The 26,446-nt window shown below is 37.8% G+C and overlaps 1 protein-coding gene across 2 annotated transcripts in view; it reads left to right on the top strand.

Moving 5' to 3' along the window:
* The first annotated feature begins 8,584 nt into the window (after window positions 1-8,584).
* Window positions 8,585-26,446, top strand: part of arid3c (AT rich interactive domain 3C (BRIGHT-like)) — an 88,299-nt gene continuing 70,437 nt past the window's right edge. For both annotated transcript variants that reach the window (XM_042488554.1, XM_042488553.1), the window contains exons 1-2: window positions 8,585-8,854; window positions 9,164-9,796. In XM_042488554.1, coding sequence (XP_042344488.1) covers window positions 8,816-8,854; window positions 9,164-9,796 — 672 coding nt within the window. In that variant the 5' untranslated portion in view covers window positions 8,585-8,815. The remainder of the gene's footprint in view (window positions 8,855-9,163; window positions 9,797-26,446) is intronic.

The raw sequence follows: 26,446 nt of genomic DNA, 5'->3' as shown, positions 1-26,446 counted from the left end.
AAAAAAAAGGTCTGTAGTGATTAACGTTTTTATGATTTTTGAGAAGTAAACAACACTCTATAAAATCAATGATGCTTAAAGGTGCATTATGTATTTTAACATGATTTACAGTACTTATTTAAAATTCATGCAGACAGTGACAGTGAGAAGAACATAATTAGAATATTAAAGGCTGGAGTGGCACATGAAGCAAATGGCCTCAGTTTCTCTAATTTATGAGGTAGGCTTATGTAGGTCATTAGTGTCAGATGGATAAACAGTCCCACATGAACACATCTAAAGTGTCTAAAGTGACTCTAAAGAGTCTAAAAAAAAAAACAAGAAATGGAGAAACAAAGACTAAAAAAAATCACATATCTCTACAAAAAGTGAAAACCCCAAAATTTAACATGATATATGTATATATGTATATATATATATATATATATATATATTTGACCAATGCTGCCCAACATGAAGTTGGAAGATTGACTAGATGGTAAACTAACTTGAGCAATATTGTATTTCATCTGTACTTATTACAACATGCAGTTAAAGATTCATACCAATCATAGCTTCATCTATTTATAAACATAGGACATTATGACATTAACTGATGGTTTCGCTCTCATAAGAAATGATGACCCTGAAGCTGTTTGTTTAAGGACACTCAGAGCCACTAGAGGGCAGTCAAACACAGCAGTCACACTTCATCCCTCCCATGCTGTTACTGCTACAGCACACAGCTCAATGTATTAACATGTTTGAGTTTGAAAGAATATTCATGGTATTATTTTAATAATTATTTCAGATTTTCACCTTTTAAAACTGTTAATGTTGATGTAACAAAAAAACAAATGTAGTGTCAACAAAAAGTTGTCAACAAAGTGTCAACTTGTTTCTATTTGACATCAAAGAATAAAGCTTTGCTCAAAAGTTAAGATGGAGAAAGTGTTATCAGCAAAAGTTGAGCTAGAGAGGGGGTCAGTGGCCAGCCTGCATTGCCCAGACTAGATGGCGTGAGACAAGTAGAAAAGGTTAGGGTTGTGATTTTCTCAATATGACATATTTGATGTGACATCTTGAGCTTCAAGATGTGGTTAGCGGCAGCTACTGAAACAGCCTGACTAATGTCCAAAGCAAGAAGCCGTAACAATCCCAATTTGAAACAGAAACCCCTGACATCAGTGATATGATAAGGGCAACATAATACTGGAGTAACCTAAGGTGAGACTTCTTCATGAACGCAGAAAGCTTTATTTAAGCTCCGACAGCTCATTATGTAGCTTGGTTACAGCATATTCAACAGTAGCTCATACTTTTTCTTCCTCTATGGGTTAAACTCTCAACCAGCAACGCCAGATTTAACACTGCTGCTTGGCGGACCAACATAGAACACCTTATATTTCACAGTTATTACAAAAAAACACTGTAGTATTGAAACATATGTAGGTTTTGTTACTTACTGATCTACGCAATAGCCGGACCCACCAAGATCGTTCAGGGATTGGGTATTTGTCACCTTTTTCACCTATTACAAGTTTGCAGGTATGTATATGTGTCGACCCTGCGATAATTTGGCAACTTGTTTAGGGTTTACCCCGCCTCTCGCCCAATGGCAGCTGGGATGGGCTCCAGATCCCCCTGCAACCTTTGTGAGGACAAGCAGTTACGGACAATGAATGAATGTTACCCTTGGTTTAAAGGGTTAACTGGCCCGTGGTATCCTGATAATTTTGTAAAAGTGGCCCCCTTGCAAAGCAAGTTGAGTACTACACACTAAACATTAATATTTTTCTTTCTTTTCTTGGACATTTCTGTGAAACCACTGTCTCCAAGGTCAGATATAAACTATCATGCTGATCAGGTGTTCAGTATAGGAAGATTTGATCCCGTTTTGTTGAGGAAACTCAACTTAGCCAGCTAATTTTGTAATTGGAGTCAAGTGTAATTAAAGTTGTAAGAGTGGAAAATATATTGTTTTGTGTGCGTGTAAAGTGGAGGAGTGGAGTGTGAAATCAGCAGGTGAATGGTCATTTATATAACAGGATAAAACAATTACTGTCAGCATTGATCTCCAGTTGTAAATCTTGGATGAAGTCAGATTGAACTGAGTTTGCAGGAGTAAAGCCAGAGCAGCAGGAACAATCGCAGGGTGACTGGTCGACATGATCCGCAGGACACGGTCATTATACCCCTCAGAATAAAAATAAGGCAAAATAAATTATTGAGGAGTTGATGCCCTTGCAGTGGGAAGCTGCTAATTAGCTGGTGGTCATTAGTGGAAGTGGTCAGTGTGTGACAGTTGTGAAGCCATTGATTGCGCGTGCGGCGATTTGGTCGACAATCCCCGGAGGTTAATCATCTACAGGATGGAAGGGTCAAGCTCTCCATGGCTCAAAGCGCACAGGGGTCGCTCAATAACCCTTCATCTGGAGCTCGCTAGGAATTTGAGCCACCACTCCTCAAATTACTGATAGCTCCAAACTTTATGGAGAGATTAGAAACACGGAAGGAAGAGGAGCAACAAGCTGTCTTGCAACTACTGAGACAATGGAAACAATCAAAAACTAAACACAGCGTAGACTATTTGACATTAATGTGTGCAGTCTGTAAAAGTGATACTCAACTTAGGGTGCTGGGTGGTCCTCCAAACATTTTCTCTCTCGCTCTTGGTGGCAAAATTTATTGTTGTAGTCAAGACCATACTAAGACTACATACCAAGACCAAGCCCGAGACCAGAGTGTGGTGATGTGCTAAAACTGAGACAAGACCAAGATTTTAAGGGGCTGAGACAGAGTCAAGACCAAGACCAAAGCAAAGCGAGACAGTCTCTCTCTCTCTCTCTCTCTCTCTCTCTCTCTCTCTCTCTCTCTATATATATATATATATATATATATATATACATATATATCATGAATTCAATCATTCAGTTCATTTTACTGAAACCATGAGCACCAAAGAAGACTGTATTATCAGCATAGTAAGCAACAAAGATGCAAAAAAGAGATAAGTAGATGTAGAAGTTTTTTTAAGCAAAGGAACAATGTCCATGAACTATATTCAGAATAATTATTAATGTTTATTTAAAATTATTTTACAGAAAAATGATAATTTTGACAATTTTTTCCCTAGGTTCCCTGTTTTGTTTTTTTTTTTTTGTTTTGTCTTCTTTCCCGGTGCCCCCCCCCCCCCCCCGTTCTTTTCTTGTACTTTTCACAGATTTCTTGCTAACCTCTGAGTCATTTTGTCTTTTGTTGCTCATTACCCTAATAAAATAAGATCAATTACTTCAATAAAGCAAACTTGCCAAGGTCTCAAAGGATTAAAAAAATTAATCTGATTGTATTTCCATCTTTGCTGAGCAACAGTTTTATCAAAGAAAATAAAATTCCACCCCATACAGATGCCTGTCCCTGATATAATATGATAGTGGTTTAAACAAATAGTAAGTTTTACATTATGTCATCATTTAGTATCTAAGCTGAGACAGTTTGTATTGTGCATTTATAACAGATGCAATTTGTTGAGCTGATTTACTACAGAAAATGGAACAGGGCCATGAGTCAGGATGCACTTGCCTCCTCTGCCTCCATTCTTTCCAGCAGCCCGGTGACTTTATGTTTCCATTTCCAAGTCGCTGGTCAATATCACTGATCATTATTGACCTTCATATGTGCTCAGCTTTTTCTCTCCTTCGTCTTTTCTCTTCCTTTCTCGCCCACCCCAATAAATCTATTCACTCAGAGCCGTGTGTTGGATTGAATGGTTATTGAAGCTGTATATGCATGATGGATACTGCTCACCAACCACAAAAGGTGTAACGCAACAGACATCACACGGTGTCAGTAAAATATATCCTTCATATAGTCCGCAGTATAGTTTATCTAAATGGATGTGAGGAGGCATGATTTGTTTCAGGGATCAGTGCCATAAACAGGGTTGATGGTGAGGGAGGTCACAGCACATTACATTGTACAATAGTAGGAGATCTATGGTATTGATGATAACTGTAATTAAAATCGAAAAGTTGATATCATGTGAATAATACACATATGATTGTAAATAATTCAGTCCCTCTTAAATAATTCACTTTTATTTACATTCTTGCTTTGTCTCCTTCCTCCATCGCCATCTAGTTACCTTTTTACCATCCTTTACATGTAACTGTTTTCATTTTTGTATGTTTTTGTACAGTTATGCTTACAGCCCTTCTCTTTGCTCCTCCCTAAATTTGTATTTTGAGTGAAATTTATCTCAGAAAATAGATTAAAATATATTTTTTCTTTTTTATAGAAATCACAATAATATCATTATGGTAAAGCAGAGATGCCCAATATTGCATTCTTGGACAAGTATAAACAGCAATATATAAACAACTGATGATAACCGATAACCGATGCAACTATCGGTATGTCCACTTTATTTCCACGCCTACTTTTAGTGATCTCAAGTCTTTTGTATTTAAATATAAAAACATTATAAAAGATACAGATTTAAAATAGAGAGTGAAAAAAGAGTGAAAAGATAAGGTATAAAATGTAAAATCAATTCCTGATTTTTTAAAAATTAATATAAAAAAAATCACCATTAAAAACAGCAAAAGTGCAGACAAGAGGTGCATAGATAAAACAATTATTTCAAATGATATCAAAACCAGTTTTAGAATAAGTGTGCAGTCATTGTAGAGAAATTAACATCACAAAACATAATGCTTTTCAGGGCATCTTACTTTCATTCCTTGTGCAAAAATAAGAAAAAAGCTTCAATTTAGGGTTGATATTTTGTACATGTTCACTTTGTCAAAAAAAAGCTGCTGATGAGGTCTGCTGAAGCTCCACTAGGTTGCACTGTTCTACAGCACAATGAGTTGCGCTGTGACAACTCTTAAAATTAAATACTATGAGAAGAAATGTATCAACTTTCAGGCAAATTGTAACCATTTTTGTAGAAATATGTTTAATGTGTAGAAACCTTTTAACAAATATAAGTTTTTACTGCCTCAGTAGTCAAAGGACATACCTGGAAATATGTGTTTGTATGTTTTCAGGTATCAGACATTTAAATGTAATGTTGTTTAAGATCTTTTCATGGTAAATTCTAACCAAATTTAAGACTAAATTTTCGAACAAATAATTTTTTCCTTATTCAAGCAGTGCAGGTAAGTGCAAAGGTAAGTGGATTTGAGTGGTATGAGCTAATATTAGGTAAAAAGGCTTTATTAGGTTCAGTGGAAGGTTTGATGTGATATTTTAGGCCAAAGAGCTATATTCTGACAAAAATAATTTTAAAGATGAATAAATTAAATAAGGTAAAATGTTTGTGGCAGTTAACCCTTCAACACCTGGATTGACATCAGTTTTCTTCAGTTTTTCAGAAAAATACATTTATAATTATCTGAATTATATAATTAAAATTATGTTACAGAAAAAAAACCCCATTTTTTTATTTTTCCACAACTTTTTACACTTCTTGTTAAGTTGCTCGTCACTGTTTCATGTTTTTGAAAGAAATCAAGCCAGTTTGCTTGAGTTTCAAAGAGTAAAGACCTCATAAATTCAAATTTAAGATAATTTAATGATTTTTAAGGTCTAATGCTTATGCTACAGAGTTTAAGACATTTAAGACCTTTGAGGATCTGCAGACACTCTGGTCTTACAGAGAGTTAATACAGGACTCCCCCATTAGAACATGTTTCCTCCTCATCTGCTGATCAGGTGCAGTGCTGCTCCTCTTCAACCTTTTTCTTCTTCAAAACTTTGTTGAAATGCTCACACACGTCTAAAACATCACTGTGTAGGATCTCCTTTCAGCGTACATACTAACAACAAACTGATGACACTGATGGCACAAACTGCACGAAATTAAAAGATTTTGAAAATTATTTTTTAAAAAAGTAGGGGAAAACGGCATACATAATTTTCCAAATTAAATATTTAAAATGATGTTTTAAAATTATTTGATTTTTAAGAACTTTTCACAGGTCATTTCCTTTTTGTTTGTTTGACTTTCTTATTTATTTTCCCCACTAATTGTTAGGTATTATTCTTTATTTTTTTTCATTCTATCTTTGTTTGACACTAAATACAATGACAATAAAGCTACTTGAACTTATTTATGCCATTTTAATTATATATATAATTAAAATGACATAAATGATGACATAAATTCATTAGTGCAAGGTCAACACAGGTCAACACAGCACTAATGAACATACATGTGACATTTTAATTGTAAAACATTTAAAACATATTCAATGGAATATTTATTAAAATATTTTTTAAAAAAGGGTAGACGGGCAGTGGACAAGTTGTACATCTCAACTCAATGTTATAAAACCTTTATAATGATGCTTGAGTTCCCGGCAGCAGCTCCTCTCTGAGAGAACAGATGACCAAACGAATGCTGACCCTGCTGATGATAATTGATTTGCTTCAGCCAAATGATATATCCTACATCACAGTAAGCCTTAATTGTAGGGTCACTGCGGTAAATGGAGGCAGATTGCAGGGTTCACAGTAATGATGTTTACACTGCAGCGCAGACATGTAGTATAACAGTTCTTCACTTAACACAACACTTTAGAAAGTGAATACATGGTTTACAGTAAGGGCTTTGCTTTATGGATCACAAAAACACCAGTGGAAAAGGCCAAGACTTTTTCTAAACATATTTCTGGTTTTAGAATACCCGGATCTCATTTTAAGGAGCTGAGCAGCATTGAATTAACCCTCTGAAACCTGGGTCAGTATCAGTTTTCCCGTGCTACATTCAGATGCCCTTTCACAAGCATTTAACATCTTTGACAGGTGAGAAAACTGGTTTGATTTCTCTTGAAAACATGGGGGGAAAAGGCAATAAGCAACTTTGCAAGAGATTTCCTACAAACTGAAATTTTTTTAAAAAAAATTATAGATTCATTTAATTGCTTATTTTATCTGTCTTCAGGTCATTTACTTGCTCTTTATTTATTGATTTTTTATTTTATTTTTTTATTTTTTACTTTTTATGTGTTAAATTTTCTTGTATCTTTTATTGATTTCATGCTTATTTTTATGGGTCATTGCTTATAGAGTCACCTGTTTCTTATGTTCTTGAGATAAATCGGGCCAATTTGCTCTGCTTTCAAAGGGTTAAATATCCTCAGGATGGACCTGACAGCAGCAGAGGTGCTGTAGGTGTTGTGTCAGAGGTAAATAGCTGCGCAGCAGCAGCAGCTGTGTGACAGTCAGCGGAGGACAGGTGTCCTTTTTCTCTCTACCTGTACATGACATGGAACATGAGGGGTTGTGTTTCTGGGCCCTCCAAGGTCAACACAGCACTAATGAACATACATGTGAAAATACAGTTAAAAGGTCGCAGAAGGGTTAACTAAAATCACTAAACGAATATGTCAATCAGCAGCAAATTTTCCATATAGTTCATAATACAAAGGTGCATGAAATGGTAATGTCTCTGGGTATACAAGGACATTGGAAGTTTCCATTTTAGCAGCCAGGGAACACAGACGAAATGGCAATTTGGGCGAATTTCATGAAAAAAATTTGAGCATCAAGCATTTGATTTCCTGCATTCTGGAGAATTTTTATGCACAAGTTTTTTCTTGGTTTTTTTTTCTTTAACCTTTTATCAGTGACATCTGTAACTGTGTCAAAATAAAAGTTCTCAACTATACTTTATCAGGGGGGACATATGCACAGGTTCTAAGTATTTAGAGAGCGAGTCCCCTGCATGCCCCCTGACATCTACATCGTGGTCAATGCTTTAAATCAATGAGCAGGACTGCTTCATGACAATATTGGATAGGTGTAACCTATTATTTAGCGTCAGTGTGATGATGATGATATCAGAAACAGACACTGAAAGTTCAGTTTAGACTTTTATCTTTAATTACTATGCAGATGAAAATGTAGGCTGCAGATAGAACACACATGACAGGAATACAGAGCTGACAATGAACATCGATCCATCATTACACAAGAGCAATAAAAATGATGATGATGATGATGATGATCGTTATTATTATTGTTGTTGTTTGTTTTTGTTGTTATTCCCTTTAGTCTGGGATGCACTGGGACTATGGGGATGGGGAATAGGTTGGGAATGGTATATTTGTTCAATGAAAAATCAAAAATCAAAAAATATTAAAAAACACATTGTTTTCTGTTGTCTTACCTCAAAATTGTTGTCAATAAAAAAGTGAAAGAAGAATAGCATATATACATATTATTATTGTTGCTCTTGGTTTGTTATTGACTTTACAGAAAATCAGGATATGGTATGATATGGTATGTCAATAATCCTTTTTTTAAATTATGCAATTGATCATTAGCACCTGTGTGTATTTTTACAGGTGTCAGAAAAAAATCAGACATCAGAAAAAAGTCAATTTTAAAAACTTGTTCCATGTTTTTTGGCAACTGTATTAAATATTTCATAACATGACGTTTTTGAATGAATGATTTTCTGCATGACTTGGAGGTCTCCTGAGCGGAGAAGTGTGTTAGCGGCTGTGTGTGTGTGTGTGTGTGTGTGTGTGTGTGTGTGTGTGTGTGTGAGCCCTCACACTGTCTCTGTGAGCAGCACTGACGTGTTGTTAGCAGATGGAGCAGGGGGGCTGATCTCTGCCTCCAGAGGTCATTCTCACTACAGTTGCCACTTGTTGCCAAAGCAGCTCGGGGCTCCACCATACAGCACCAAACACATTTCAACTATTTATTCCCACAACTATCGAGAGCTACAGATCTGGATGTTGAATGCGGAGAGGCTCCAGGATTGAAGGAAGACTCCAGTGATCCGGTTGATAACATTTGGGCTCATCTGACGGACTGAAGCATGGTTGATAACGCCAGTATAGCAACTAAATCAGCTTTGGTAAGCAGCCAGGCTTTATTTCTATTGGATTATTGGACTTACTTGACAGTTAATATTCTCCTCTTTTTCTAAAGCACTTAACATTTTGTTGATAATGTTCTTAGAAACTTTGTGTTTGGACAGTTTAACATGTTTTAGCCAGTAACGCAAGTTTGTTCGCTTGTGGCAAAGTGATTGAATTAATCCTCAATATTAAAATCTGACACTAGAACTGCGTCAGTGTGTGTGTGTGTGTGTGTGTGTGTGTGTGTATAGCATGCGTTTTAATGTTAAATTAATAATCATGACCCTTCTCTGGTCCCCTCGCAGCAAGGCTCTTTCTCGTCCGCCAGCAGCCTGCCCCTCCAGCCTCCCTCCGCCGCCTCTCACAGCCCGTTCCCCGGCGCTCAGGCTCCGCAGCCGGCCAGCGGCGGCATGAAGCTCGAGGCGGTCATGGAGAACCTGCAGCGGCAGCAAGCAGCGCGGCTTGCCCTGGAGGAGAAGCTGCGGCAGGCGGAGACAGAGAAAGACCTCCGGTCCATGGTGGAGTCCCAGATACACCAACAAGCTCTGGCTTTCCGCCACTACCAGGCGGCGATGCGAGGCGCTCTGGCCGCAGGAGTCACCAACTCTTCCCCGCTCCCACACATGGAAGTCCGCAGAGCCGAGGAGGACGGGAGCTCTTCCAGACCGGGCAGTGAGGACAAGGAGCGGGACGAGGAGGGGGATGACATGGACGAGCAGGAGATCATGGATGAAGAGGAGGAGGGTGAGGACGATGTCGGGTTAAACCACTATCAGCACCGACCGCTCCAGGAAGCCGGTATCCCTCCGAAGGGCGCCCCGATGCATCTCATGTCCAGAGTCCCGGCGGCGTTCGCCCCGGCCCGCCGCGCAGACTCCCCAACCGAGCACCCGCAGCCCCAGCACCACGAGTGGACCTATGAGGAGCAGTTCAAACAGGTAGGACAGCACCGAGCTGCTGGACACTTAAGCCTCTGTAAAGTCACTGCACAGTTTCATTCAGTCAGATCACTTGTGAGAACTCAAAAGATCGAGGAATTACGAAGTTAGGCTATGTCCATCTCTGCATAACCATGGGACTCTCTCCATTTCATTAATTAGTCAGAAACTAATTTTTTTTTTTTTAAAAAGGATAATCATAAGATTTTTATTTCCTAATTTAATTAGTTGTGCCATAAACAACTTTCTTTCGGAAGAAACTTTTTTGGACATTAGAATAAATGCACTGTAAAATCTGACAAGCTGAATTTACTTTAAAAAATCTAGGAAAACATTTGTCTGAATTCATGTCTACATAATACCAAATTGTTACAATTATTTAAAATGTAGCTGTATTCACTTGATTTTGTGAAGTTGTTACAACTTAAACATAACAAGTTTGATTGAATCAGTCTTTCTATGTTTTAACATTTTCAGTAAACCAAATGCCATGTTTCTGTACTCTGCTGGTTGCAAACTAGTAAATCACATATGTATTCACTTAAACACATTAAAAAAACAGAACATGTAGATCTCCAAACTTCATCACTGGTAGTCAGACCAACTTGGTTAGAAAGAGCAACATAATTCAGCTTATCATGTTTAAGTTGCAACAACTTCACAAAATTAAGTAGCCTAAATACAACTAAAGTTTGAGTAAACTTAAAAATTAGCTTGAAAGTCACAAATTAAGATTATTAGTTATCAAGGCAATCAGTTTCAAACATCATTTTAAATAAGATCAACATTTCAGAATTTACAGTGTGGTTGATAGCATAATTCCATATTTTTGTTTTGTAGCTCACTTTGTGAAAGAAAAACATGCTCACAATACTGTGTCATTAGTGCCAGTGAACACAACACAAATGTGTTTGCAGAATTGTTAATTTGTAAGGAGGCTGATCAAATGAAGATGTTGCTGTAAAAAGTTAAAAAATAATCAGCTCTCAGGTTCTGGTGGTGTGAATGAAGCTATCTAACAAGGCAGCTTATATAAAGGGGTACAGTCTTCAACTAATGACTTTATTAATCAATAATAAATAATTTACTTATGCTTTTAGATCAATTATGAATACAAACAACTTTTAAGTTGTTAGATTTTGAAAATTGCTTTTGACAGATTGGACAGTACAACCATTTATCTTCAGGGAAAGAGCTTCATCAAAAATCCAAATTCTCTGCAGATTATAGCAACTTTTCAAGCATTATTTAAGGGGATACCAACATTTATAACTGTGAAATTACTAGGTATAAAGTGTATTTTCTCAGCTATAAACCATGATAAAGACACATTTCTGTTTGCTAGGTTGTTAAAAAGGCTTTGGCTCAGGTCTATTTTTTTTAAAGAAAAATTGGTAATAATACAGGTATAAATGTTGGAGATCCAATAGTAAATGCTTAATATTTTATTAATAGATGGACTTTGCTTACTTTTCAAAAGGTAAATTGCTGTCCTCCTAGTCAAAGGGATTTATAACAACATTGTTACCAAATGTTAACCTACCTAATGACTTATATCTGGTTTTAGCTAATTATTTATTAACTATTAATAAAGCCATTATAAATTCTTCACAAAGGGTCCCTTATTTGCTCCTTTGTTTTGTTATCAGTTAATGACAGTAAGTGATTTGAATGTCTGTATATTTGCAGGCTGCAGCACGCAGATCTATAATCTCTGAGCGATTGTGGATGCTCCATGTCATCTTTTATTTATGATGGATCATTTACAGACTTCCCTAAATGTGATGTGTACATTAGTGACTGCATTAGCGCTGCACATTAAAGCAACCCAGTGCATGGAAATGCAATTTAAATAGGGGGCTGAAACCAATAGCTGCAATATAGAGACAATTATGTGTGGAGGATGGTGAGATGAGCCGGCGCAGAGAATGCTTGCCAGATAATTCTTTTTTTTTTTCTTCATGTCTGTGATCTTTAATGGCGGGTTTAAAATTACTCTTGTTATATAGAATATTGGCTTCATAGTTAGCTTGCATGGGATATAATGAGAGTATTTGAGTTGTTAGATCCTATGAACAACTGGGAAGCCTCTGAAGATGGATTATAAATCTTTACACCTATTATTGTCATTATAAAGCCGGAAAACTCTTTTATTTTCATTGAGACGTGTTTCCCGTGCCTGTACATGCGTGCTTGGTGTACCATCAGGCTGTACGCTTCAGAGATTCCTCAGGATGTGCAGTTATTGTGGGGGTCATTTGTATGTAGTCATTCAGTGTAATGGTCATGGGACAATAAAAGGATGCTTATGGCTGCTAGGCAGACAGAGTGGAGCCAGCATACTAAGCATGCTCAAAGCTGCAAAACAAAACCACATTTGAAGGCAGTAAATGCATCTTTGGAAATAGGAACAAGATGTGGGCTAAATATAAAAAGGCCTCAGTGAGGCCGACAAGTTTTAATCTGATCTGAACCAAATGGGACCAGCCGGTGTTTACAGTAGCTCCTAAATCACTCTCTGTAGAGCCAAGGGACAACATGGGAGGCAAATTCTGCTAAAACACTATAATATATGCTTTCATTTTATAATATTTTTTTTAAAAAAAGGGAACCATGACCCAAATAGTTAGTTTAACCCTCTTAAACCTGATCAAATTGGCTTGATTTCTTTCAAAAACATGAAAGATTGCAATGACCAATGAAAGAAATGATGCCAAATTTGTAAAAAAACAAACAAACAAACAAACAAACAAACAAACAAGGCAAATGAGACTTATGAAAAAAGTTATAAAAATTATAGAATTCTGTGTAATCATAATTTTGAATATGTAATTATAATGATTATAAAATGTTTTTTCCTAAACATTTTTCCCTAGCTATTAAAAAAATATAAGAATTTTCTAAATCTACTAATTTCTTTCAATTTCTTACGAAGTTGCTCATATTTTGAAAGAGATCACACCAATGTGCTCAAGGCTCAAAGGTCTAAATACTTGTGAAAAAGTGTTTGAAAGCAGCACAAGAGAAGTGATGATGTCGGTCCAGGTTTTAAAGGGTTAAAGAATGATGACAGGCAGCTGGTAAAACTTATTTTAGCTTTTAATGACCCAGAGACAATGCACAGCAGCAGAATCTACAAACATTAGTGTAAAACATAAAAGAAATTCCTGGTGACAGAAAAAGATGCTGAGTGGAGACGACAGAAAGACCTGAGGCAGAGAGACAGAGAGAGAGAGAGAGAGAGAGAGAGAGAGAGAGAGAGAGAGAGAGAGAGAGAGAGAGAGAGCTGTTGCGTGTAGTTTTGGCAGCGGCTCAGGAAACGCAGGAAACTGGATCTGGTGGTATTCCAGCCTGGCACACACCCAAAAATGCTGGGATCTCCCTGTCTGGCAGTGTGTGTGTGCGTGTGTGTAGCTGGGAGTCGGCTCGATGCCAAACTATTACGAAACAGAAACAAAATCGCGTGCTGTTACACACTCGGTCATGCGTCCTTTCTCATACACACACACACACATTATTTACAACTGTGTTAAATATGAGAGTCTGCATGCATTTACATACACAGACATGATAGTAAACTTGAGGACAGTAAACTTTATTCAGTACTGATGGATATAAAATCATGTTTCCTCTCAAGAAGCTGGATGTTTGCGTTAAACCCCCTAAATAACCAATAACAGAAGACCTAAACAACATGAGCATGGATATGCATTATCTCTGCCTGTATTTTTCTTTTACATTTACAGCCTTGTGTGCTATTTAAAGGCCACTAGTGAATATTCGAACTTTGGACTTGCTGTTTGTGTTGTCAGAGTTGTGCAGCTGAATGTTCAGATGGATCTGAAACGTCGGCGCTGCTTTACCGCAGAACAATAATGTAACTCCCACAACAATCACAGCAGACGTGATGTTCAGGGCGGTGGATTACTCACTGTGGTTTCAAGTCTCTGCAAGTTGATTTTCAAAGTGTGCTGGCACTGAAAACACTGTCTGGAAGGAGGGAAAGAGACAGTGTTCAGCAGTAATCCAAAACGTGTGTTTAGTTGTAGGAAATCTATTTTAAACATGCAAAGCCCGTTGTGTGGTTCTTGAGGGAGTGTTTTTGAATTTGTAAAATGTTGAATTGATCAACTGAATTATGGATCTTTAGTAAAGTAAAATTGCAGTCAGATGGAGCTTTTAGATGGCAAAATCTTTCTTTTAGATAACAGATAATGTTAAGCATCTGATCTTTTGGTGGAAAAAATAATGTGCTACAAATCAAGTTCCTACAAAACATACATAAGTGCTGCATGTTGAAAAGCTGATGCTATGCTGCAATGTTGGCTCGAATGTGTGGGGAAAAAGGAACAGTTGGAAAAGTGGGAATGGGTTAAATAAGTATGAATGACACTGAAAAGTTGAATGATGTAAAAATAAGATGCGGAATATTTTAAAGCTTGTTTAAAAGCTGATGCTACACTGCTATGATGCCCTAAATGTGGAAGAAAAAGGTGAAATAATAGTAGAAAATCTTCTTAACATGCAAAAACTGTTGTGTGGTTCTTAAGGGGGTGTTTTAGAATTTGAAAAATGTTGAATTGATCCGCTGAATTATGCAAGGATCTTTAGTAACCTAAAACTGCAGTCAGGGGGATCTTTTTAGGCTGAATAATCTTATTTCTTTTAGATCTCAGAAAATGTTGAAAAGCTGATGCTACACTGCAATGCTGCACTAAATGTGTAAGGATTTAAACTAAACTAATGTCCTAAAACTGTCCGCATTAACAAAGTCCACCAACCTTAAAATCACTGATATAGAAAATAACTGCCTGACAGGAAGAAATATTAGAATAATTGGTGAATTTGGATTTGGAGAACATTTCTCTTAGTGGCTGTTTTGTGTTTTGGTCCACCGTAAGTACGGTATGAAAGAACACATGCTGATATATGTGCCTGATTTTCTTCATTAATGTCAATTCAACATGAGAAAAAAATACATTTCAGCCCATTCTAATTGAACGATTTTTACCTTTATACTGGATTAAATCTGCACAATGGCACACATCTTTACAAGTGAGTGAGTATGTCTCATTACAACATAAACCTTCATTTTGACCAATCATTTCAATGACTATTTTTCTTTAACCCTTTGAAAAGCTGGAGAGATATCACTTTCCATGTACTGCTTTCAGATGCCTTTCACAAGTACTTAAACCTTTGAACTCAGAGAAAACTAGTGCAATTTCTTTCAAAAATATGGGAAAAATCCATCAAGCAAATTGGTAATAAATGTTGCACAAAATTAACAGATTTAGAAAATAATTAAAAAAAAAAAAAAAACTAGAGAAAAAAATGTCCTTATGTTATAAATTCTCTTCGCTCAGGTTATTTTTGTTAATAATAATAATAATATATATTAATAATAATTAATAATAATATCTTGTACTTTTAAATTTCTTAATTAATTTCTTGCTAATTTCTTCTTATGTGGCTCGTTGCTTCTTTCCATGTTTTTGAAAGAAATCAAGCCAATTTGCACAGGTTTCAAAGGGTTAAACAAGTGAAAATTCCACTGTCTAACACAAACAAACCCGCTTAAAAATGTCCTACATGTAAGCATAGGTTAAAATCTGTAATTATAGTGCAGTGTTCTTACTCTGTTTTGTTTCAAGATACAGACTTCTGTAACAGATTTCTAGAATCTTCCCAGAATAATGGTTTAAGTGGACTGATGACTAAATGACCAGAGGTGTTTTTGCACTCTGTGTCAGCATGTTGAGCATGCACTCTTAAAAAAACACGGAGACTCCTGCTGTGTGTCATTGCTCAAACCTCCACAGACTCACAGCCAAGCAAATCCTGAAGCTTTAGACAGGACACTTCCCTGAGTGAGTGATGTCAGGTAATGAACATGTCAGCGTATGGAGCCACTCCTTTTTGTGGATTGTACCTCTTCCAGCTTGTTTTTCCAACAACTATAGAAAAGGGGAGGAGGAGGAGGAGGAGGAGGAGGGAGCTGTGGTTGTAGGTGTATGATTTCACTCCCCTCCCCCTGCCACTGCAAAAATATTCATCATATGGTACACTCATAAGGCACATAAAAAAGAGATAAATGTTATTATTATTATTTTTTTAATAATGTGATGTTCTTGACACCATCAATAAATCAATCATCTATTTGTCCAAAATTTTACAAACTTTGTAAATTTAGGAAAATCTGAACAGCAGGGGAAATTAAACTGTCTGCCTTGATATATGTTCTGGACCATAAACTGCTGTCCAGAGAAATAAAGAATAAAAAAAAGAGGGTAGGATGGAAATAAATAAATAAATAAATAAATAAACAATTAATATTATTGCCACATGGGATTTTAAAATGTACAACTCCAGTGATACATGATCCCATCAGCTCCTTTAACATGTGCTCTAATTTATTCCTTTTTTGTATCTTCTAATCTATGGTTTCTGGTTGTGGAGTGATTTAAGTGTCACACACATCCCCAATACAGTAACACTGGTGTAGCTGAATGTATCCTCGAGTGTGTCAAAATGCTGACACTGGTTTTCGAAACTCTTGAAACAAGATGATTTGATTGGCAAAATAAAAAAAATGGATTTTAAGAACTCAGTAACAGACAAAATGACAGGTTAAGGTGATATTTTTGTTGTAGCTTATTTTGATTTCAATTCAAAGGTCCAACAACAGTTCTTGCATAAAATGTTAAACTTTTGTTGCAGTTTGGCGTTTTTATTCACATTACAACCACAGTATGGGGCCTGACAAAGCAAACTTGTGAAACCTTTTTTCAGAGTGTAATTTTTTGAAAACACCACCCCTTTTGTTGCTCTGTAAACTGGCAATGTGCGGATCCTGTGAGAACGGTGACATCACGGCTGCATTGTGCACATGTGCATGGTGTTCTTGTATGATGTGTCGTTACAATGTTATCATATGATTGCAGATTTTTTTTTTTTAAATGCAAAGGAAAGATGTGTCTTTTTTTTAGTAAGGTCAGTCTTGTCTAAACTTGGTCTCAATTATGTCGGACAGACTTTCATCGTTACATCACGACGTCATCAGTCTGTTTTATTATTGTTATTGTTTTGATTGAGATGACATGCTCTGACATTAAAACACTTTTAACCACAGTTAATCATATGATTTTTTCAACTTTCATATGATGACAAAAAAATGTTTAAAAAAATCTGCTTTTAAAATTGAAAGAAATAATTATTTGACCTTTTTTTGGGAGGATAATTATCGATATGACTAAAAAAATGTTTGTATCATGATATAGTTTGTAGTCATAACACCCAACCCTAGTTTGAACTAAAATAATGAGCTGGAAATGAAACAAAAAACTTCATCAACCATTGTTTATTCAGGGAAAACTGACTGAGCATCCAATCATATTCAGTGGGCTAAAGGGATATAAAACAAATGATAAATCCAATGCAATAAATTCAACAAAAACAAACAACTAACAGCAACAGCTGTCAAAGGTCACAAATTGCAATAAACAGATTAAATATCAATCAAATCTGCAACCAGTGGAAAATATGCATAACAGCACAACAGAAGAAAAGACAATGAAAACAGTAATATCAATAAATAACGATCATGTCTGTGAATTAATAAAAGCAGGAGCACTGTACAATATTAGCTAACACACACTTAAAATGATCTACAGACACATACCTGTCTAATTTTAATACCTTAACTCAATTACAGAGAGAATTTTGACCAGCTGGCAGGAAGATTTGTTCCTGTTTTTATCATTCATCTTTATCTGACAGCCTCTGAGAGCAGCTGTTGGCTTCTATTAATCTTCAGTGTACAGTTTGAAAATCAGGGAACACATTTTGGAAACCATCACAGTGAACATGCAGTCTGCTTTAAAGCAGTTTCAAGAATTTACCTCTTGAGTTTGTACAAAAATGAATGGAGGTGAATAAATCCCTGGAGTGATCAAACAAGTGAAGTCTCTCAGATGCACTGTTAGGAACATGCTCAGCTGTGTTGTACACAGTGAAATGTAATAAGAGGGCTCAAATGTGTAAACCTCTGGTGTCCTTTGATTATTCATCCCATATTTTTTTTAGCAATGAATCAAAAGGCTCATCTTGAAAAACAATCAGCCCTCCAATCTGACCCCTCCCCCCTCCTCCACCCCTGCACCACCCACTTTAATGTGACCGTAAAACCAGGCGGGGAGGCCGATCTGAAGGAGACACATGCTGCTGCTCTCGAGCTCCTGTGTCAACATTCAGTCCGGGATGTGAAACCCAGCCCAGTCTCATGGAGCTACTGTAAACATGTGGCTTCAAATGATCCACTTGGCAGAGGGCTAGATTTATGTTTTTTTTTAAAAACCATTCAGTCCAGTCAATACGTGGAGTGCGTGGGGTCCCCAGCATCCTGCCAGGATCTTATATATTCATATTCATCTAACAGCTGTAGCTCACTTTAAAATGTGCTCTGTCACTGGAAATGCTTTAATGGCATTCCTGGATTCTTTCACTATGTACCATTACAGTTATATGGTGGGCTGCCACATGGGCGGGAGGAGGGTGGGTGGGTGGGGTGGGGGGTGGGGGGGTTTAGGGAAAACAGAAGAAGCGATAGAGGGAGAGGAGGATTTGAAGTGTGTGTGATTGGACATGTGTGGTGTGGTCAGCAGAGTTGGCATCGCTGGGTCTCTTTAAAGCCTAACTTTCAGTATTAATAGACTTTAGATCGACTTTATCGTCATTCAAGCTATACACAACAGTATGCATTAGAAGGGAATCACGTTGCTATTGGCTCAGAATAATAAAAATTGTAGTAAAAAACATATATGCATCAATATATTGCACAGCTGAGGTGAATTTAAAGTTGTGAATAGTGAATTTAGAGTTTCGGAGAAGTACTTAGAGTATACGAGTGCAGGATTAACAAGCAGGTAATACAGGTTAATTGCAATATATAGTTGCAATTTACATTTTTACCACAGTGCCATAACTTAGTGGTAGAAAACCGCCGCGTCACGCACATATAATCAAACAAACTCAACTGAGCAAACTCTGCCTTCATTTAATAGTTTGACGCCACCTAAAATGATCAGTATCAGTTGAAGTGTAGCCTAGAATATTTTCACCGTTTTACGTCACTGTAAGACAGCTCTTACCGACGGGGATCCATCAGCTGTTGTGGAAGCTTAAGAGGAGACAATATTCAAATATAGTCAACACTTAAACTGATAATGATTTTTTAGGAGGCTAAAATATGTTTTGCTGCTGCCCTGTCCTCAGAGGAGAGGGGTGGCTGGTGACTTTTATTTAATTTAAAATATTTGAAAATATATAAAATACTACCTTTTCGTGTTGTATTTCCATCACCTGAGACAAAATTAAAAAGTCCCTCCTCAGTGCATGTATTTTTATAAACTGCCTGTCCTGGTTTGCAGCACTCCTTCCCCCCTCACAAGTAACAAACAATCTCTATCCCTAACCAGTGAGGAAGGCTGGCTCATAAAATTATGTTACAGTAAAAAACATAGAGCAATTTTTTCCAAGTTGTTTTCTTGTTTTGTTGGTTTTTTATTTTTTATTTTCAGGTACTTTTCTGTTTCCTATTTACTGATTGGGCCATGTCTTTTAAGTTGCTCATCTTTTTCAACCCATGTTTTTAAAAGAAATTAAACCATTTGCTTAGATAATAACAACAACAACAACAACAACAACAACAACAACAACAACAACAACAACAATAATAATAATAATACATGAGAACATTTCCAAACAGCTATATTTTAATTATTACTATTTTAATTCTTAATAAAACATTTCCTCTGTTTTTTAAAGTCAGTCATAAATGACACTTTTCATTAGTTTTATTTAATTATTTTGTTGGGTTTTTTTTTTGGTTTGTTTTTAAATCAGAACAACAGCAAAAACATGTACTCCCTTTACAGTGTTATGGAGCATAGAGGAAAACTTGAACTCAGTGCCTTGACAGACTTATTGAAAATCAAGATTTTCACTGATTGTTTATTTTTAATGAAAAAAATAATCAATGAATTATTTCAATGAACAAATTAGTGTTTTTTTCCCAATCACAGTAGCATTTGAAACATTTAAGGACATCTTGATTCTTAATCAATGAAATATGTGGGAACCTTGGTATCTCACATACACATACACACATGCACATGAACGCACACATGCACACAAACACACACACACACACGCACACACAGAGCCTGGTTACTTTGGAGTGTTGGATCAGTGTATTTCTCCTTTTTGTGTATCTGTGCGTGGAGACCTGCGAGTCTCACAGTGAGAAGTGGGATTGGCACAATGCGCCATTGAGACGTTTCTGTTTTCACTGCAAATGGCTCTTCTCTTTTCATTAAAACAGAGACAGGGTTAGCTTGTTCAAACACCCTCCCCACCCTCAATGTGGGTGTTACTTTTTAATCGCAGCAGCCTGGAATTTCTGCAGCTGCTTGCAAAAGCCCCCCTCTCTGTTTACGAGATCTGACTGTTGGGCAAACATTGCCTCACTGCTGTGTCTCTCGCTGGCTTTTTCCATCCTGCCATTGTTGGGGAGGCCCTCGCAATTTCCATGACAACGTGTTATCTTCTGATTGAACGCACGTGTAGATCACTTTTAGATCTTTGTGTATCATGTCGCTGCTGCAACATTGTCACAGGAGAAGTGTGGTGTAACACAATATAATGGTGCAGTACTTCATGTGGTTAGCTGAGGGGCCCTGAGAGGCCCTTAAGGGTTGAATTATTGGGTTTGGAGCAGGGCCTCTATGAGGGGACGACGTCACACAAGCGAAAGGCCAAAAATGTGATGAAGAGTTTGTGAAGTGAAATGAGAATATTGATAGGAAAAAAAACAACAAAAAAATCTACAGTACATATTTAACCCTTTGAAACATGGGTAAAAATCACTTTTCTGTGCTGTGTCCAGACACCTTTCATAGTTATTTAAAATTTGAAACCCTGAGCAAATTGATTTGATTTATTTCAAATACTGGGAATATACTATATAATATTGTAGAAAATACTTTTCTACAAAGAAATTTCTAGAAAAGTATTTTTTTTTCTAAAAGAGGCCTTTTTTTTTTTTTTTTTACATATTTCAAGAAGCTTTTCATTTTTGTACTTTGGTCAAATTAACTTGCGGAAACTTATTCAGTACCTAGTTTAGGTTATCCATGTTACATTTTTTTTTTTTATTTGTCATTGCTTAAGTCCGGTTATGTATTAGCCCAAATAATCACAGATTAACTAAACAAAGGAACTAAAAGTCACTCAATCTGCATCTGAATAACCATACAAACAAAACAATAATAGTATGAAAGTATGATCTCCAGAGCAGGGAGTTTTCAGGGACCAGGAACTAAACTTGGTTCATGTGGTCAAGGTTACTGATCTCTCAAAAAGACACGTGTCCTGGAAAAGCTCCACTTTTGTGTAATCATTCTGTACCACATAGCAACAACATTAATTGTAAAGGAATTATCGATGATAGTTTCAACAAAAACAAATTTATATTAAGATACTAAAACAGCTGGTTTTAGCTTCTGCTAGTGAAAATGAGCTGTTTTTCTTCTTTTTATGTCATTGACTGTTAGTTTGTTGGTTGGACCAACAAACCAACAAGCCTAAATGTTTTGTTTTTTAATTCCTAAATCACTGTAGTAAAATAAACTCTGATTCCAGTGAACAACATTTTAGTTAAAAAGTGATGTTTCTCAGTGAGCAAGTTGCTTCTGCTGTGAAAAACATCAATATGCACCAAGAAAAATGCTATTAAGAGGAAATTTTGTCACTTCTACTACTGTATTCTCTTTTCTAAAGACTAAATATAAAAGCCACCACAACCTGCACACAGATCTGTCCCTGCCTGCAGAGGCCACAGATAACAAACCCAGGGCAGAAAATTCACTGATTCTTCAATATACGTGACCTTCAGCCTCATTTGCATTCACTATAATGGCCACTCAGCATTTTTTTTGACCCAATGTATGTAATCAAAAGCTGTACAGTCGATGTCTGGAGATTTGCATGTGCCACCTGGGTAGCTGCTGCACACTAACAAGATTGAGTAATCATTGATAGTCAGAAACGCCAAGCTAGCAGATTAGACTGCTGCCATAAAAGTCTGTGTTTCTGTGTCAAGGTCTCTGCGTGCACCGAGGACGGTCTGTTGTTGCTGCTCGATTGAGTCTTGCCTGATGAGCCCTTTGAGGTGTTCACCTCTGTCCTGTCAGTGTTTCCAAAATGAGCTCATTTATGCTAATTTTCTCCAGTGGCTCTCTCTCTCTCTCTCTCACACACACACACACACACACACACACACACACACACACACACAAGTGTTTGATCTAAAGCCTTGTTGAGGGCACATAGGGAGCTCTTCCACTGACCTTTGTAACCCATTGTGACCTCAGTCCCAGTTTACACCTGGTATTATCATGCATTCTGGGTGACTGGATCACAGGTGGACAGCTCTAAGTGTGAATGCATTCAATGAGTCCTCCATGCATGTTGAGATCCGGTCGCTCAGACCACAAACCAAGGTGGTCTGGGTCACATATTGCCACTTTCTTTCAACAGTGTATGCTAGCATGTCCTTGGCCATATTGAGGGAGCGCTCACTCAGCTGATGTCCTTGTCAGTCTGTTCTCATCCCAGACTCATGAAACAGCACCGCTTTGTTAGTGCTTTTGGCGTGAGTTTGCAATAACAAAAGAAAACTTTTGCTTTTTCACACGAGAACAAACCTGTTGCAGAGAAAAGCCGAGAAGACTCTATCAGATACAAATCTTAGGTGATAAGGGTTCATACACATGGAGACAAGCAGAGTTAAAAACTGACTACACGCAGGTGGGTGAACAAGACACAGGTGAAACACAACAATGACAGGAAAACTCAGGAAGTACAAGCAGCACTAAACACAGTGAGAACACATTTCAAAATAAAACAGGAAATGGAGAAAAAAAACACATGAGCAGAAACTTGACAGAATAGCACACATATTTATTTGCACTCAGAGCGGGAAAGAGAGATCTGATTACAAGTGGTCAGTCAAGATGCATGTGGAGACATATTCTAATGCCATGTGTGAACATAGAGACATAAAGCCTTTCACTTGTGAGCCAATCATCCAAGATGAATGTTCATGCCAGGTCTGAACAGGCTCTAAAAGTCAGAATCTGCTTTATTGGCCACGTATGTGTTAACATATGAGTTATGTGACTGGTTGGACTTGTTTTACTGTGAGTTGCTGTCAGTGTACAGAACACACAGTTGAACAAAATTATACATTGAACAAGGACAACTAAGCTGAACAGTGACAGATAAATAGAACCCTGTGTACATACAGTACAAGTAGGTGAAAAAAAGATGTCTATATACAATATATAAATAAAAAACAACAATGAGCAACAACAAAGTCTAAATATAAATCATTAGGTAAGGAAAATAGATTGGATTTTAGTATTCTCCAAATAAGAAGATGATTTATTCCTGATGAGACCAATAAAAGATCATTGTGAGCAACAAAATGTTCCTCTCCCATCAAGTTGCGCCAGCATGGTTTTGTGCATATTTCACATCATAACATCTTTACTTCTTCACATCAAACTATATAGATGGAAGCTCTGCCATCTGTTTGGCTCGCCCTGTACATTCTCATTGCACATAGTTAAAATGCAACCAAACTGCCAGAGCAAGGGGCTGCATTGCACATTTCTGCAAACAGCAGAGACATTACATTTGTACATTATTAAGTGGAAGACATGTTGGAGCTTTACATTTACCTAATACTGTTGGTTAACACGTGGTTAGGTTTAGGCACAGAAGAAACTTGGTTAGGGCGACTTCTAGCTCACCTGGTAGAGTGTGGGCCCCATATAGGCCTTTGCATTGGCCCAGGTTCAATTCTGACCTGCGTTAGTTGGTTGCATGTCATCTTACCTCTCTCTCAAACCATTCCTGTAAATCCACCACTGTCCAATCAATAAAGGCAAAAATGTCCAAAATAAACAAACAGAAAAAAAGAACAAGAACATGAAGAAATCAAAGATCATGTTTGGGCTTAAAATACTTGATTTTTGTGGCATTTTACCCACCAGAAATACAACAGTGACTAACTAAAGAATAACCAATCTGTTCTCACTCCGAAGTCGTCAAATAGCATTGCTCTGTCAGTGTGTGACACCAAATGCCGCCTTCCAGATCCAACTGGAAGGCGGCTGTATGGCATCAGATGAGAGCATCTTTGGACAGGACCGGTGGCGTTATTATCATACACTGGGGGATGGCTGGATGGCAGTGGGCATGTCCACATGAAACATGCATGGGCTGCGTCACTTGAGAACATCACTGGACGGAACTGGTCTCATACACATGAAATGCTGAAGGACAGTAATAATGTTGCAAGTAACCACATAATTTAAGGAGTGCGCTTTTATGGCAGGTGGATTGGGAGGTGGATGGGTCCCATAAACAACTGACTTTCATGTGGAAGTCCAGAGTTTGCTTCCTGTGTGTGTGTGTGTGTGTGTGTGTGTGTGTGTGTGTGTGTGTGTGTGTGTCTGTGTGTGTCTGTGTGTTTTTATTTTTCAGTGCGTCTTTTGCCTAAATCTAACCTTCTGTGACTTTGTTGCCTAATCCAAACCATCATGATGGTCTGCACTGTTTTGTAAACATAAGGATGGTGCTGCTTCATCCCACCATGTGCAACTGTTGACATCACGGTATCGGCATCCTGAGTGTAAACAGCTGACGCTAAAGGATACCTAAAACATCATAAGTAGACGCGGAAGGTTATTGAGAGAGCGGCACCATGTGACAAGGTTGAGATCAGAATGTGTTGGAACAACTGATTTTGTTGTCTGTTAGTCTCAAACAGTGGTTTGTAGATAGCAGGTGTCTCGCTTAGATGACACACCACCCACCATCCCCTCCACCTCCAGCACGTTCTCATCCCAACTTGCCACATATTGCCACTTTACATTGGACTTCTGCATGTACATATTACGCTCTTGACATCCTCTGCTATTGATGTTGTGAGATGCCGCTACCCTGATGTCAACACAAGCACATTATGGGATTACGCCAAACATGGTTATGTTTAAGCAACAAAAGCACATTGCAACGAATGCTGGGACATCAACAAATGCACATGCTGGCATGGGATGGTTAGGTTTAATCAAAAGAGGCACATGGTAAGGTGCAGTAAAAAAAACATCACATTCAGACGGAAAGCAATCTAGGGCTCATGCATTAAAGTGTGGGGCTTGTTTGAACCATCCACTGCCGCTTCTGCCTTATAGGGACTGTTGCGATTCTTAGATCACGTAGTTAACGGCAGCGTTTCAATCTGATGCCGTCCAGTGGCGTATCGTGCTACCATTGCAGGTACCATAAATTAACATCATGAACGGTTCTGTCCGGCCACATTCTCAGCTGATGATGTCTAGCGGTATATCATGCAGACGTGAAAGGTGGCTTTTGGAGTCAACATCTTATGCCAAAATCACTGCAAAAGTGGTAGTATTTGATAACTTTGGAATGAGAATGGGCTATTCTTGCCTAGGCAACTCGCCATCCACCATCCCCTCTACCTCCTGATAACAAAGTCAGCACATGTACTATGTCACTTTAGAACAGTTGATATGATACATAAAAAATGTATAAACATTTTCCAGGGTTTGCAGAAATGTACAATGCCAACAATTTCTTCTGGAGATCAGCAAAACGATCAGTCACCGACTTTTAAATAACATTCAGGTCAACAGATTTACAACTGGGAAACTTTTTGGACGATGGCTGACATGAGGTGCTGATATGTTTAGACAGTATATTTATATTTTTAGTAATCGGTGCTGCTTACGCTGTGTGAAAGGATCCTAGGTCTTGGGTATGGGGGCTTTCACTCTTGTTTCTTGAATTGCACCCCCAGCCAAAAGCATAATGTTTACATGTGTTTGCCAGTTGCTTGCCAGTGGCGCTTCTTGCGTCCCGGCAATCACAGTGGAATAATATGAAGAGTATTCAAAAAGAAGAAGCTGGTTAATGAGTATCTGTTGTTGTTATGGATTGACAGGAGATGTTGGAGGTCATTTTTGGCGAGTTCATTTGAACCCGGGGAAGGATTGAAACATGAACCGGTACAGCGTGTATTCTGAAGGTGGGGGGTTGACGTAAATGCAAAAACGGCAACTAGCTGACGGACACAGAAAGAGATACACACACCAGTTCCATCTGTTGTACCTCCTGTCACAGATTAATGTGTTTGTGCAGGTGTGTGTGTGTGCGCATAATGCATGCCATTACATTCCTATTGAAGCCCGAGGGGCCCCCCCTGTATCAGTGCTCTCACATATACTCACATGTCAGATAGCGAGGCAGACATGTGTAAGTGTGTGTGTGTGTGTGTGTGTGTGTGTGTGTGTGCAGTTTAGCAGCCGGCTCTCGGTGCTGCTGCTCCAGATTGAGGGTAATCTGGAGCAGTCGGCACTGATCTGTCCAGGCCAGTGGGCCACAAAGATCAGGTGTAACATAAGTTAATTAACCTCTCTGTTAATCCTGCTCACTGGGGACTGTATTTACATAATGCCTTAAAGACACAGCTCGACATAAGCATCTGGCCATGATGCAGTG

The sequence above is a fragment of the Plectropomus leopardus genome, chromosome 6 (genome assembly GCF_008729295.1).
Source record: "Plectropomus leopardus isolate mb chromosome 6, YSFRI_Pleo_2.0, whole genome shotgun sequence".
NCBI classification, from domain to species: Eukaryota; Metazoa; Chordata; class Actinopteri; order Perciformes; family Serranidae; genus Plectropomus; species Plectropomus leopardus.
The sequence above is the reverse complement of the archived record's forward strand: the minus strand, read 5'-3'. Positions and strand labels throughout refer to the sequence as shown.